Source organism: Crocuta crocuta, unplaced genomic scaffold, assembly GCF_008692635.1.
Source record: "Crocuta crocuta isolate KB4526 unplaced genomic scaffold, BGI_CrCroc_1.0 scaffold179, whole genome shotgun sequence".
NCBI classification, from domain to species: domain Eukaryota; kingdom Metazoa; phylum Chordata; class Mammalia; order Carnivora; family Hyaenidae; genus Crocuta; species Crocuta crocuta.
The window spans coordinates 13,197,938-13,210,924 of NW_027551568.1; the positions used below are offsets into that span (position 1 = coordinate 13,197,938).

Here is a 12,987-nt window from a genome sequence, read left to right on the forward strand (position 1 = left end):
AAAAAAAAAAAAAAAAAAGAAAGAAAGAAAAAAAAGAACAAGTGGATTCTATCAGCCCACCCAGAGCGACATCTAAAAATGACACGAGACGTTTTGTGGTGTGATTGCTATTTGATACAGATCTGAAAGGATTACCGATAAATCCCCAAATCAGTAGCCGCTTATATTAATCATAATGTATCTGATGCCAGCTGAGTTGTCAGAACTTTTTGATGTTACAAAGAAACAAAAAATGTTGTGGGGGGTGAGTAGGAAGGTCCTCATTTAACAGAGGCCTTGCTGTGTGATGTGCAGTGTGAAGCCTGAGCTCAAAGGCTGACTCAGGTTGTCTCCCGCTTGATGGTCGTTCAGCCTTGGGCAAGTTACCTGACTCCCTGGAGCATCAGTGCTGGGACGAGTGCGTTTGCCTGGCAGACTTGTGGGGATTGGGAGGAGCTTTCAGAAAGCCTCTTGAATACAGCGCCTGCACCGCTCCCCGCACGTGGCAGGCACTGGGAGGAGGGGGCTGGAGCATCACTGCTCTGGAGAGTAACAGCTTCATCCCGAAGGGGTGGCAGCAGGCACTGTCTTGCTGCAGAAAGCAAATTTAAGAGTCTTTCAGCCAAGAGTTCTCTTGCCAGGGACTCATTCTGTTTCTGCCTCTTCGAAGATTAAAATTCAGATCATTTTTCATGCTTTGGTTTTTCTTCTGATCACGTGAGCCTTTACTTTAGCAGAAATCAGTTCATGTTTTCCCTTTTATGTGGCTCTGAACAACAGCGCATAGATTTATTGGGTGGGAGTCCATTTTTTAATGGACTGTAGTATTTTTGTGGTCTTTTATTTCCCTGTTTGATTTAGCAAGTGTGAGCTGGGGGTTAGAGGTGCTGAGGCTGGTGTTTGGAGGGCAGCAGTGAGTTGGGTGGTAGTGCACCCTTTCTGTAAGTGAGGAAGCACAACCCCCTCCCTTATTTTCCTAGTCTAAGGGTGAGAAAAATGGCCCCAGGTAGCTGAGAGCGAGCTGGTGGGTGAGCCTGTACACTGCCTGGGTGTTGGTCTGGCTGGGCTCCCCACACAGTGACTGAGCCCCCTCTGAGTTCCGGTAGCTGTGATCAAAGGGGACAGTAAGAAATACTTTGCAACACCAGGTTCATGGTGGGAGGAGGTACACAGTCTTCAGAGATAGAGGACCTGATTTTAAAATTTGTCCTGCATCTTAACAGTATGTGATTTTGGACAAGGCCTCGGTTGTCTCATCTGTAAAAGGGGTATGGTAGCACCTCATTAACAGAAGGAGTTTCTGTGCCGGTGGGGTGAGATGATATGAGTTGATGCCCCTGGCCTGGCAGACGCTGAAGCAGTGTTACTGTCCTTGAAAAAGGAGACCTGTACCAGCCTGTAGGAATGGTGGTGGTGTGTTCAGTGGATGGACCATTCGCTCACGCTACCTGTTTTTATTTCATTTCATTTTTCTAACGCATCTTTGTGATTTGGGATGGAGCAAGAGGGGTGACATCCTTAGAGCTTTGATGTTTCTGGAAGACCATGACAGTTCTGGTAACTTGATCAGTTAGCACCTCAATATACGGCTCCACATGGGCCTTGGAAAAGAAAATGGAAAATATGACTCTGCTATTGGTAATTCTGAAATTGGTGATGGTACCAATTTCTGTACCAAGTTCTGTAATGATGTAAAAAATAGATCATTTTTGGGGCACCTGGGTGGCTCAGTTGGTTAAGCGTCCAACTTTGGCTCAGGTCACGATCTCATAGTCCGTAGGTTCGAGCCCTGCATCAGGCTCTGTGCTGACAGCTCAGAACCTGGAGCCTGCTTCAGATTCTGTGTCTCCCTCCCTCTCTGCCCCTCCCCCGCTCGCTCTGTCTCTCTCAAAAATAAATGAATGTTAAAAAAAATCTTAAAAATTAAAAAAAAAAGGAAAATAGGTCATTTTCTAAAGTAAGTAATAGAGTTAGCTTCAGAGCCTTGATGTCATTTGGATATTAACTATTTATGTCTGTCACTTCCTGTTCCTTTAGTGGAAGATACCACATTCTTATTTGAGAGTCAGGCATCTTGTTTGAGAACCGCTGAGTGAGCTGGGATCTGAGCAGAGGCACCACTGGGTGGAGGAGGGAAGGAAGAGCATCCCAGTGGAGGGCACCCTTTACTTTGGGGCTTGTGGGGCAACAGTGAATGGGACTGAGGAGAGCACACTGGGGCTGGGGCGGGCACACAAGGCCAACATTCTAGGAGGTGCCAGACCCCGGCTCGGCCTTGGCATGTTACTGGGTTTTGTCCTGAGCCAAGTCCAGCGGGAAACTCTGGGGACAATGAGGTCATGTTTGTACCATGAAAGGGCCCGTGCTGGCCGTGTGCGGAACGCACTGGAGAAGGGCGAGGTGCCTGGCAGGCCAGCGAGGCCGGTGAGCAGTGCGTGCTTACTGACTTTTGTGGACGTGTGAGTGCGTGTGTTAGGATGAATGTTGTAGTGTCTGCAGATGACTTCAAAATAATCCGTTGCGCAGGATGGGAGTGGGGTAGGGAGTATGGATGAAACACGCTTGCCCAAGAGTTGGTTACTGTTGATACTGGCTGATGGGTATCTGTGCATGTATTGTACTATTCTCTTCGTGTATATTTGGACATTTCCACAAGTTTCTGTTTTTTGTTTTAAAGACCATTATTACTGTAGTCCGGTCAGTGGATGAGGGTGGTAGCAGTCGTGGTAGAGAGCACTGGATAGGTTTGAGAGAGAGTTGGGAGGTAGAGAGTCACAAAACCTGAAGGAACAAATGACCCAGGCAGACCTGAGTTACCCAAATGTCATGCAGAATTATGGGTTTTTACATATGGGTCACCAGTTTTTGTTTTAAATTGCCAATTGTTCAAAATTCCTTGTTATTAACCAATTATTAATGTAGTTTGTCATGTTTTGGAAAAAGTGTACAATCCAGTGCCCTCATGGCACAGAGTAATCGGGTACTAAAGTACTGTTGTCTTTCCTGGAGAGTCAGCTTATTCATGGCGAGGGTGTGGCCCGTGGGCTGACCAAGATTAACAAAATGAAATGATGCCTCTAAGTTTTCTTTTCTTTTTTTTTCCCTTTTTTCTTTTTAAGTTTACATCCAAGCTAGTTAGCATATAGTACAATGATTTCAGGAGTAGATCCTTAATGCCCCTTACCCGTTTAGCCCATCCTCCCCCACAACCCCTCCAGTGACCCTGTATATTTAAGAGTCTCTTATGTTTTGTCCCCCTCCCTGTTTTTGTATTATTTTTGCTTCCCTTATGTTCATCTGTTTTGTATCTTAAATTCCTCATGAGTGAAGTCACGATACTTGTCTTTCTTTGACTAATTTCACTTAGCATAATACTCTCTAGTTCCACCCATGTCATTGCAAATGGCAAGATTTCATTCTTTTTGATTGCCGAGTAATACTCCATTGTATATATATCACATCTTCTTTATCCAGTCATCCATCAGTGGACATAAGGGTTCTTTCCATACTTTGGCTATTGTCGATAGCACTGCTATAACATTGGGATGCATGTGCCCCTTCAGAACAGCACACCTGTATCCCTTGGATAAATAGCAGTAGTGCAGTTGCTGGGTTATAGCGTAGTTCTATTTTTAATTTTTTGAGGAACCTCCATACTGTTTTCCAGAGTAGCTGCACCAGTTTGCATTCCCACCAGCAGTGCACTCTTTCTCCACAGCCTCACCAACATCTGTCGTGGCCTGAGTTGTTAATGTTAGCCATTCTGACTGGAGTAAGGTGGTATCTCATTATAGTTTTAATTTGTATTTCCCTGATAATGAGTGATGTTGAGTGTTTTTTTAATGTGTCCGCTTGCCATCTGGATGTCATCTTTGGAGAAGTGACTATTCATGTCTTTTGCCCATTTCTTCATTGGATTGTTTTTCGGGTGTTAAGTTTGATAAGTTCTTTATAGATTTTGGATACTAATCCTTTATCTGATAATGTCGTTTGCATATATCTTCTACCATTCTGTCAGTTGGCTTTTAGTTTTGCTGATTGTTTCCTTGACTGCGCAGAAGCTTTTATTTTGATGAGGACCCAATAGTTCATTTTTGCCTTTGTTTCCCCTAGAGACGTGTTGAGTAAGAAGTTGCTGCGGCTGAGGTCAAAGAGGTTTTTGCCTGCTTTCTCCTTCGAATTTTGATGGCTTCCTGTCTTATGTTGAAGTTTTTCATCCATTTTGAGTGTATGGTGTAAGAAAGTGGTCTAGGTTCATTTTTATGTATGTCGCTGTCCAGCTTTCCTAGCACCATTTGCTGAAGAGACTGTCTTTATTCCATTGGATATTCTTTCCTGCTTTGTCAAAGTTTTTTTTTTTTTAAATGTTTTTTTATTTATTTCTAGGAGAGAGAGAGAGAGACAGCGTGAGCAGGGGAGGGTCAGAGAGAGAGGGAGCCACAGACTGAAACAGGCTCCAGGCTCCGAGCTGGCAGTCAGCACAGAGCCCGACGCGGGGCTCGAACCCACGAACCGCGAGATCACGACCTAAGCGAAAGTCGGACGCTTAACCGACTAAGCCACCCAGGTGCCCCTGCTTTGTCAAAGATTTGTTGGCTAGATGTTTGTTGGTCCATTTCGGGGTTCTCTATTTTGTTCCATTGATCTGAGTGTCTGTTTTTGTGCCAGTGCCATACTGGCTTGATGATTACAGCTTTGTAATACAGCTTGAAGTCTGGGATTGTGATGCCTCCTGCTTTGGTTTTCTTTTTTAGGGTTGCTTCGGCTATCTGGGGTCTTTTCTGGCTCCATACAAATTTTAGGATTGTTTGTTCTAGCTCTGTGAAGCATGCTGGTGTTATTTGGTAGGGATTACTAAGCTTTATTTCTTAAGTCAGAGATGTGTGCAAATACCACAAACATGCAGGGGTAAGGAATCGCTCATTGGCGTGTCATAACGGCCCCTAATCCCAACTGTGAAGAAATGGAAGAATATGGAAAGTTTTGTTTATTGTCAAAAACTTTACAAAACAATGTATATAATTCTGTCTTCAAGCTTCAGTTTTTCGTGAGGGAGGTGCTAACAGTCCATGCAAAGCCACCTTGCAAAGCCACAGTTAAGGATTAAGGAGCAGCCTTGTGGGGATGAGCACTGGGTGTTCTATGGAAACCATTTTGACAATAAACTATTTGTAAGGAGAAAAAAAAAAGGATTAAGGAGCAGCCTGGACATGCCTTGTGTTACAGGTAGCAGGTGCCACCTTGTGAAAATTACAGAATGTCCCTCTTCTTCTGTGGTGTCTCTTCTGGTGTCCCGTGCGTGTCCTAGTACTGGATGGTACTGGGGTGGTACGGAGCTCCTGGGTGCCAGGCAGTATGCTAGGCCTTGTGGGAATACTTAGGAACGAATGTGATCCCTGCCCTAGAGCTCGCAGCCAGGACCAGGGAGGTAACAAAAGTGCCCAGAGCTGATACCAGCACCAGAGAAGGCACCACTCACCTGCAGCATCTTCTTGTGATTGGCATTCAGGAATGTGTGCCCACAAAACCTGGAAATCTGGATTTCTAACTTCATTTAAAAATATATTAAAGTAAAAAGGGAAGTCTTCCAAGGTGATGCAACTTTGTTGGAGAAGGAAATGAAGATGAAACTAAGTATGATAAAATAACACTTTTTTCCAAAAAAAGGAAAGACAGATGTGATTAGAAATGTTTTTTCTAATAGAGGAATTAGAGATGTCTAAATGCTCCATAAAAGGTAAATTATGATACTTGTACCCAGTGGACTTTTAAAATCATTAGAACTACTTTCTTTTTTAATTTTTAAAAATATTTATTTTTGAGAGAGAGAGAGAGAGAGCAGGGGAGGGGCAGAGAGAAAGGGAGACAGAGACTTTGAAGCAGGCTCCACGCTCTGAGCTGTCAGCACAGAGCCCAGTGCGGGGCTCGAACTCAAGAACCATGAGATCATGACCTGAGCTGAAGTCAGACGCTTAACTGAACCACCCAGGCGCCTCATTAAAACGACTTTCTAATGTTTGTTTATAAAAGAGGAATAAATGTTTAAATTTTTTTATTTATTTTGAGAGAGAGAGCACAAACGAGGGAGGAACAGAGAGAGAGAGAGAGAGAGAGAGAGAGAGAGAGAGAGAGCATCCCAAGCAGGCTCTACAGTAGCAGCTCAGAGCCTGACGAGGGGCTTGAGCTCAGGAACTGTGAGATCATGACCTAAGCCGCAATCAGGAGTCAGATGCTTAACCAACTGAGCCACCAACGCGTCCCATGAGGAATAAATGTTTAAAGCATAAGAGGAAAAACCCATACTTGGACATGAACAGTATGGTCTTTTGTTCTTATTTTAAAGTTTAGAAAAAATCTGGAAGGAAATATTTAAAATATGTAATGGTTATGCTGAGGATGAGATTTTTGGTGATATTTGGTATTGTTTCCCTTGTTACACATTCCTTAATCATTGAAGGTGACGTCTAGTTGAGGAACTAGGAAGATACTAAGTGTATACAGTAAAGATTTCCCAAGGGTATCTTATTTGAAAAAGAAGCATACATGAAAATCAAATTAAAGGCAGATGTTTTGGTTTGAGCAGCAGAGAAACATGTGCCTGAAGACACTGAACATGACCTCTGAGGGCTTGTGCTTTCAGGTGCCATGGACATAGCTCTGGGGTCCGGTGCCACTGGGGTCTTTACCAATTCGTCCTGGCTGTGGAACAGACTATTTGAGGTAGGAATAATATGTAGACACAAAAATCACTGCAATGATTATTCTAATTAAATCTAAATTGTTCTTTCTTTAACCCCTGTGTGACCTAGTAATTTTTATGTCCTAGGTTTGCCTCTGAATTGAAAATACAGTATATTCTGTTCAGTGTGCTTTGGGTTCTCTATAAACGTTCCGATATTATAGGTATGATACCTTCTCCTGTGGCCTCAGACTGATGTGAAAGTGACTCGAATACCATAGCCATTGTGTAGAATCCCTGAGGTAGAAAAGGTTTTGAGGACAGCTTTGTAAGGGAAAGGATGGCCTTTAGTGAATGTGTGTCCTGAGTAAACAGGGCTTGTCCTGGTCGATTAGTGGGCGTGGGCGGTGAGAAGTACGTCTTTGTTCTCTGCCTCCTCCACACCCCTTCATAGCCAGCCTGCCCCTTCCCTACGGCAGTCTCGGTCACCCCTCCCCCATGCCTCCCCCACTGCCTGTGGCTTCCCCAGCAACACCATGCAGCCTCCGGGAGGTGGCACCCCACTCCGGCCTCTTGGTGACACCCCACTCTCAGCATCTGTGATAATCTCTTTGGTTCCCTTCTTCACCGACTTCTGTTTCAGCCTCCTTTGCCAGTCTTTTCCTTTGCCGGCCCCTTTGGTGGGTGTTCATTCCTAGGCTGCATGCTCTTCGCCGTCTTCACGGGGGAGCCCGGCGGCTTCAGCGGCCACCTCTCTCCGCTGCTTGCTTCCATCTCTCTCCTGAGCCCTGCCCGGTGTATCTGCTTGGTAATGAGACAGCTCCGTCTGCCATCGCCTCTTTCAACAAGTGATGAACGGGAGTTTCCCACGTCCCAGTGGGGGACAAATACCAAATGTCTCTGAATACATTCTTGATATTTAAGGTCCTAAATTTGCCCTGCCTGCCCAGCACTTGTGACATTCAGCTCAATTGTCTCCCGCCAGGCTGGGCAGGTAGGGGGGACGCTCCTGCAGCCTCTCATGCACCCAAGTGTCTCTCTTTATCAAGCACCGACAATGCTATTGTTTTAATTTTTTTAAATTTAAGCTTCTTTAAAAAAAAAATCAAAGTTATATGTGTATAAACATTTAAATGCCAGTCAGCAGTCTACAGCAGTCTAAGTGTGTTTGGCCCGTGGCCATTTTCAACTGTAGGGCTGATTCATATGCTATTTACTGTCTCAAAATAACAGCTTCTGTTGCTACTTCCTGACTTTCCACTTTTGGGTCTTACGTTTGACCACACTGTATTAAAACAATCTGTGTATCTATTTCTTCTACTAGTTTTTGAGCCCTCTGATGGCTCAGACGTTAAATTTTTTTATACACTCCAACACCTGGTGGTGCACTGTAGTGATTCAGTAAATGGTGTATGTGAATGAGTGTGTTTTTGATTACGTGAATGAATAAGCTCACCTTTTCTTAGTCTGTGGTCTTTAGTGGTGCAGTTTCAGACATCTCTCCCTGCCGCACTGAGGTGATGTTTCCCCCTAATCAGTCCCACAAAGCCTGGATGTACTACTGGATACCAGATTATTGTACATTGAAATCCATAATATTTGATGGTTTTAGCAGATGCCCTACAAATTTGTGGGACATTTTACAACATTCCTGGTTTCTTTTATAATTTTTAAGTAAATCTTTTAATTAGCCGAAATGATTTTGGACCTGGTCGTATAGTTTCTTGTTTTAGAGTAACAGGTCAGACAGAACAGGTCTTTCTTTCCTGCATTGAAACATCAGTGCCGTGGATTTAACCAGAACCTACTTCATGAAGTCTTCTAAGTGTTTTACCTGTTTCTTCTCTAGGCCAGCATTGAAACAGGGGACCGTGTCTGGAGGATGCCTCTCTTTGAACATTATACAAGACAAGTTGTAGATTGCCAACTTGCTGATGTTAATAACATTGGAAAATACAGGTATGTAAAATAAGCTGCCAAAGTACATTTTTATAATCCTTGGTTATGGAAATGACCACTTTAATTTTATGCCCTTTCACAGAAAAATGTAACCAATTTCCTTTTGATACAGCACTCATAAGCGTGAATTTCTAAGGTCTTTAATTTTCAAGGTATTTGCCAACTGGTTCTCAAAATTTTGCATGTTTTCAAATCTAAAAGTCATTTTATTTTTTAATTTATTTATTCATTTTGGGAGAGACAGACAGCTTGGGTGGGGGGAGGGGAGAGAGAGAATCCTAAGCAGTCTCCACAATGTCAGCACAGAGCCTGAAGTAGGGCTCAAACCCACAAAACCATGAGATCATGACCTGAGCTGAAACCAAGGGTTGAATACTTAACCGACTGAGCCACCCAGGCGTCCCTAAAAGTCATTTTAAACAAATGGTTAAAAGATGAAAAATTAGTGAATTCATTCCATGGGGAAGAGGAGTCTAGAATTTATCCTTTATTGTTTAAAGCTGTGTCTGAGAATAAATATTCTGCAAGGGGTTTCTGGGTTCTCAGTAGATCTCATTAGCTTGACTTTTGCTGTCTGCTCATAGGAGCTACTTAGCATGAATGGAGGGCCTTAATGAAGTGGTCAGTGCACATTTACATGGGGTTAAACAGTGGCTTTTGTCTTTCTCTCCAGGTCTGCAGGAGCATGTACGGCTGCAGCGTTCCTGAAAGAATTTGTGACTCATCCTAAGTGGGCACATTTAGACATAGCAGGTGTGATGACCAACAAGGATGAGGTTCCGTACCTGCGGAAGGGCATGACCGGGAGACCCACAAGGACCCTGATAGAGTTCTTGCTTCACTTCAGTGAAGACACTGCTTAGTTCAGATCCTCTACAGGTTTTCAGTTGTCTTAAATGGGCAGTGGAGCCTCAAAATATTTTTGAATGAATGGATGAAAATCTTTTAAAAGAAACAAAGGATGGTATTTAAAAATGTAGAACAAAAGAAAATCTGATTGCCTTGAGTTTTTTCATTTTATGTAGAGATTTATAAAGGTAAAGCTAATATCTTGCTTGGCAATGATTTTTAAGATATTCTATAAATGATTAAATGTTGAAAAACTACCTAATTAATTTTCAGAGTAGATGTTTTTAATTGAGGAGCAAAATTATATTTTAGATTCGTGATGTGAGGAACAAACTAAAGGTTCCTATGCACTTGTCAGAAACAATAAATTCAACTTTTTGTGCTCCCTGGTGTGGCTCTCGTATTCTGTATTACTGTCAACTCAGTGACCATTATAACTTGTCTCTTCTGGCTGTGTTATGTGAACTAAGTAAGCTGGGACATGGTGATACAGTATTTTCTCCAATGTTAGTGATCACTTTAGAGCACTCAGTGATGAGCTTATCAGGTGGTGAGGTATGTACTGTTACCCCCATATTACAGATGAGGAAAATGAGGCACCAGAGGGAGGGTTAGTAACATGCCAACAATGCCACCAAGCTGGTTAGTGGGAAAGCAGAGATGAAACCCTAGGGGCCTGTCTCTAGAGCTGGCATTCTTCATTATTACACCGTAGTGCTTTCTGTCAGCACAGTGGCTTGAATGGATGTGGAATATATTTAAGAAACAAGACCAAGAGGGGCGCCGGGATGACTCAGTTGGTTGAATGTCTGACTTCAGCTCAGGTCATGATCTGGCAATTGGTGGGTTCAAGCTCTGTGTCGGACTCTGTGCTGACAGCCCAGAGCCTGGAGCCTGCTTTGGATTCTGTCTCCCTCTCTCTGCCCCTCCCCTGCTCCTACTCTGTCTTTCTGTGAAAAATAAACACTAAAAAAAAAAGCAGAAAAGACCAATAAAAGGGACTGTTCATGGGTAAAGTATTTGCTTATCACCTGGGACTACAGTCAATCAACAGAATTCTACTTGTGCAGATTTAGGACAAAGCTCTCCCCTTTTTCTACTTTTGTATCTGTGAACACATTACCCATGAATTGGATCTATCTATACCTTATATTTATTTTTTTAAAGACTGAACATTTGACAGGAAACCTGTTTATTGGAGTTGTTTTTAATATTTAAAAAATGTGGCAGTAGGAGGATGTTATGCATCTTAAGTGGTTTATAGAGAGGGAATGGGAATGCAGATTTGTGTTATTTGTTAGAATTAAAATCATGCAGGAATAGTGAGGAAACAGGCGCTCCTGAGTATCCATGTCCAGAAGCTACTTTCAGGAAGGATGGAAAGGCGGAACCACCAGCTTGTGAAGGGAAACTAGAAGCTCGATCGCTTCTAGGTGACTCAGAAGGCAAAGCAGGGATTGGATAGAAAGCTTTCTATCAAAGTCATTTTATAAACAGGAACGGCAACTTTTGTGTTTACTAGAGCGTGGGCTCCAAAAAGCATGACTTAGCCCTGGATTCATGTGCTTTTAATCTGGCTGAGATGAAATATAGTTGTCATTGCATATGCATTTGGCTGCCAGGTATTTCACAAACCCTTCACTCATCTCAGAACCACGCTCTGAGCAGGTGGTATTACCCATGCCTATCGGGGAGGTCTAGGCATGGCTGTGGTGTGCACCAAAACAGCAGTGGTTTAGAATACGATAGTGTTAAGAGGTAGCTGAAGTAGAGAATCCCAAAACTGGAGCAGCCCGACAGTGGTCGGAAATCCAGACTGGGAATGCGCATCAACCCCCCCCAACCTCAAGTCTCCCTCACAATCCCAGATGGCTATTGGGGTTGAAGTCCACATGAGGATGAGAAGTGTTAAAGTCTTTTACTTTTGCAAAAAAGTAAAGTGATTCCCATTGTTCTGATTTTTTTTTGTTTTATAACACTTATATGTATTGAAATATTGATGGTAACATTAGCTGCCTCATATTTAAATAAATATTTTAAATTCTCAGTTTCAATAGGTAGATATTTTACCGATTCTAAGTTTTAACTGAATAAATACTGGCTGACACAACCCACACAAACAAAAATGTTTGTGGCACTCGGTAATATTGTAGAAGTATAAAGGGGTCTTAAGACCCAAAAAGAGTTTGGGAACTGCTGGGGTCCACTAGCTCCCTTATGGTGTTATGTTTCTGTTCAACCAACGAACATGTCAGGCAGTTTGTGGATGTTGAGAACACATGTGAACGAGACAGGTAGGCCCTGATCTCATGGAGCTTGCATTCCATTGGTGCATGTGTGCCAGGTGACTTCGTCAATGAAGAAAATTGAACAAGGTCATTTCAGGTGATGCTTAAGTGCTGGAAAGAAAATTCAACAGGGTGAAGTGGCTGGGAGCGTGGCGCTAATTCAGATGGACACTGGGAAGATGACTTTTGATCTGAGACCTGATTGGCAAAGGGGAGCCTCTGCTTTTTCTGATTACTTCTGCCCTGCCTCCCTCACTCCAGCCCTACTGGCCTTTCTGTGGTTCCTTAAATATGCCAGGCAGTTTCCGCCATCAGGCACCCCTGCCCGCATCTAGTAAGATTTTCTACTTAAATTTTTACTCCCCTTACACTAGCACAGATCTCTGAGAGGACATTTCCAGCCACCCATCTCAAATCCATCACTAGCCATCGCCTTACCGAGTTTCATTTTTCTTCTTAACACTTACCTCTACATGATCTTGCTATATATATTCGTGTCTCTCTCCCATTAAAACAATGGTAAACTCCACAAGAACAGAGACTTGGGGTCACTGTTATAGCCTCAGATTAAATAGAGCCTAGGACAAAGAATAGATGTGCTGGAAAACTGTCAAATGAAATATAATGGGACAAAAACTTAGCTTCTGAAAAGATAAATAAGTGTTAAAAAGCAAGTTACTGAAAGACATTAGCATACTGGCTTTAAGGAACCATAAATACCTAAGGTGAACTGGGCCAGGCACACAGGGAGCCTGAACAGCGTTAATGTTTTTGTTGCCGGTCTCTGCACAGAGACTTCAGGGGTAACTTTGCCAGTTTGTTCCCGCTATGTCCACACTGACTAGATGAGTCATAGGTACACAGTAAACGCTCGTTAACTGAGGAATAAAGGGCTGCGTCCCTCCCCCTGCCAACGGGTAACCCGAGCCCATAGAGAGAAAGCTTTGGCCAAAGTCACTCCAGATCTTAAGGGCAAAGGCGGGACTTGCACAGGAGTATCCGGACTCCTGGAGAGGGGCTCGCTGCAGTGTAGTTACGGATTCTCTACTCCCGCACCTGCGTCAGATCCGGTCTAAGCTTTCGGTTCTTCAGGTAAATAAAAAGAAAAGTCTGGCTGCCTACTGGCCGAGAAGGAAAAGGAGAAGCTATCAAAACCTACGGTTTCCCCGGAGCCGAACAGAAGCCTGCGGCAGCCGGTGATGTCACGTGACCGCGCGTGCCACGTGAGCCAGC

The 12,987-nt window shown here is 43.4% G+C and overlaps 1 protein-coding gene and 1 long non-coding RNA gene across 3 annotated transcripts in view; one reads left to right on the forward strand and one right to left on the reverse strand.

The window, feature by feature from the left end:
* LAP3 (leucine aminopeptidase 3) overlaps positions 1 to 9,850 on the forward strand; it is a 27,922-nt gene extending 18,072 nt beyond the window's left edge. Inside the window, exons 11-13 of the mRNA XM_077750440.1 lie at positions 6,620 to 6,699; positions 8,508 to 8,617; positions 9,291 to 9,850. Of these exons, the coding sequence (XP_077606566.1) occupies positions 6,620 to 6,699; positions 8,508 to 8,617; positions 9,291 to 9,480 (380 nt within the window). The 3' untranslated portion in view covers positions 9,481 to 9,850. The remainder of the gene's footprint in view (positions 1 to 6,619; positions 6,700 to 8,507; positions 8,618 to 9,290) is intronic.
* LOC144220268 (uncharacterized) overlaps positions 1 to 12,935 on the reverse strand; it is a 15,671-nt gene extending 2,736 nt beyond the window's left edge. Inside the window, exons 1-2 of one of the 2 annotated variants that reach the window (XR_013331671.1) lie at positions 12,811 to 12,935; positions 12,222 to 12,332 (exon numbers count right to left, since the gene is read on the reverse strand). This is a non-coding gene — a long non-coding RNA (uncharacterized LOC144220268). Of the gene's footprint in view, positions 1 to 12,221; positions 12,362 to 12,810 lie in introns of both variants that reach the window. The other variant, XR_013331672.1, reaches the window with a different exon arrangement.
* Between the last annotated feature and the right edge of the window lie 52 nt (positions 12,936 to 12,987).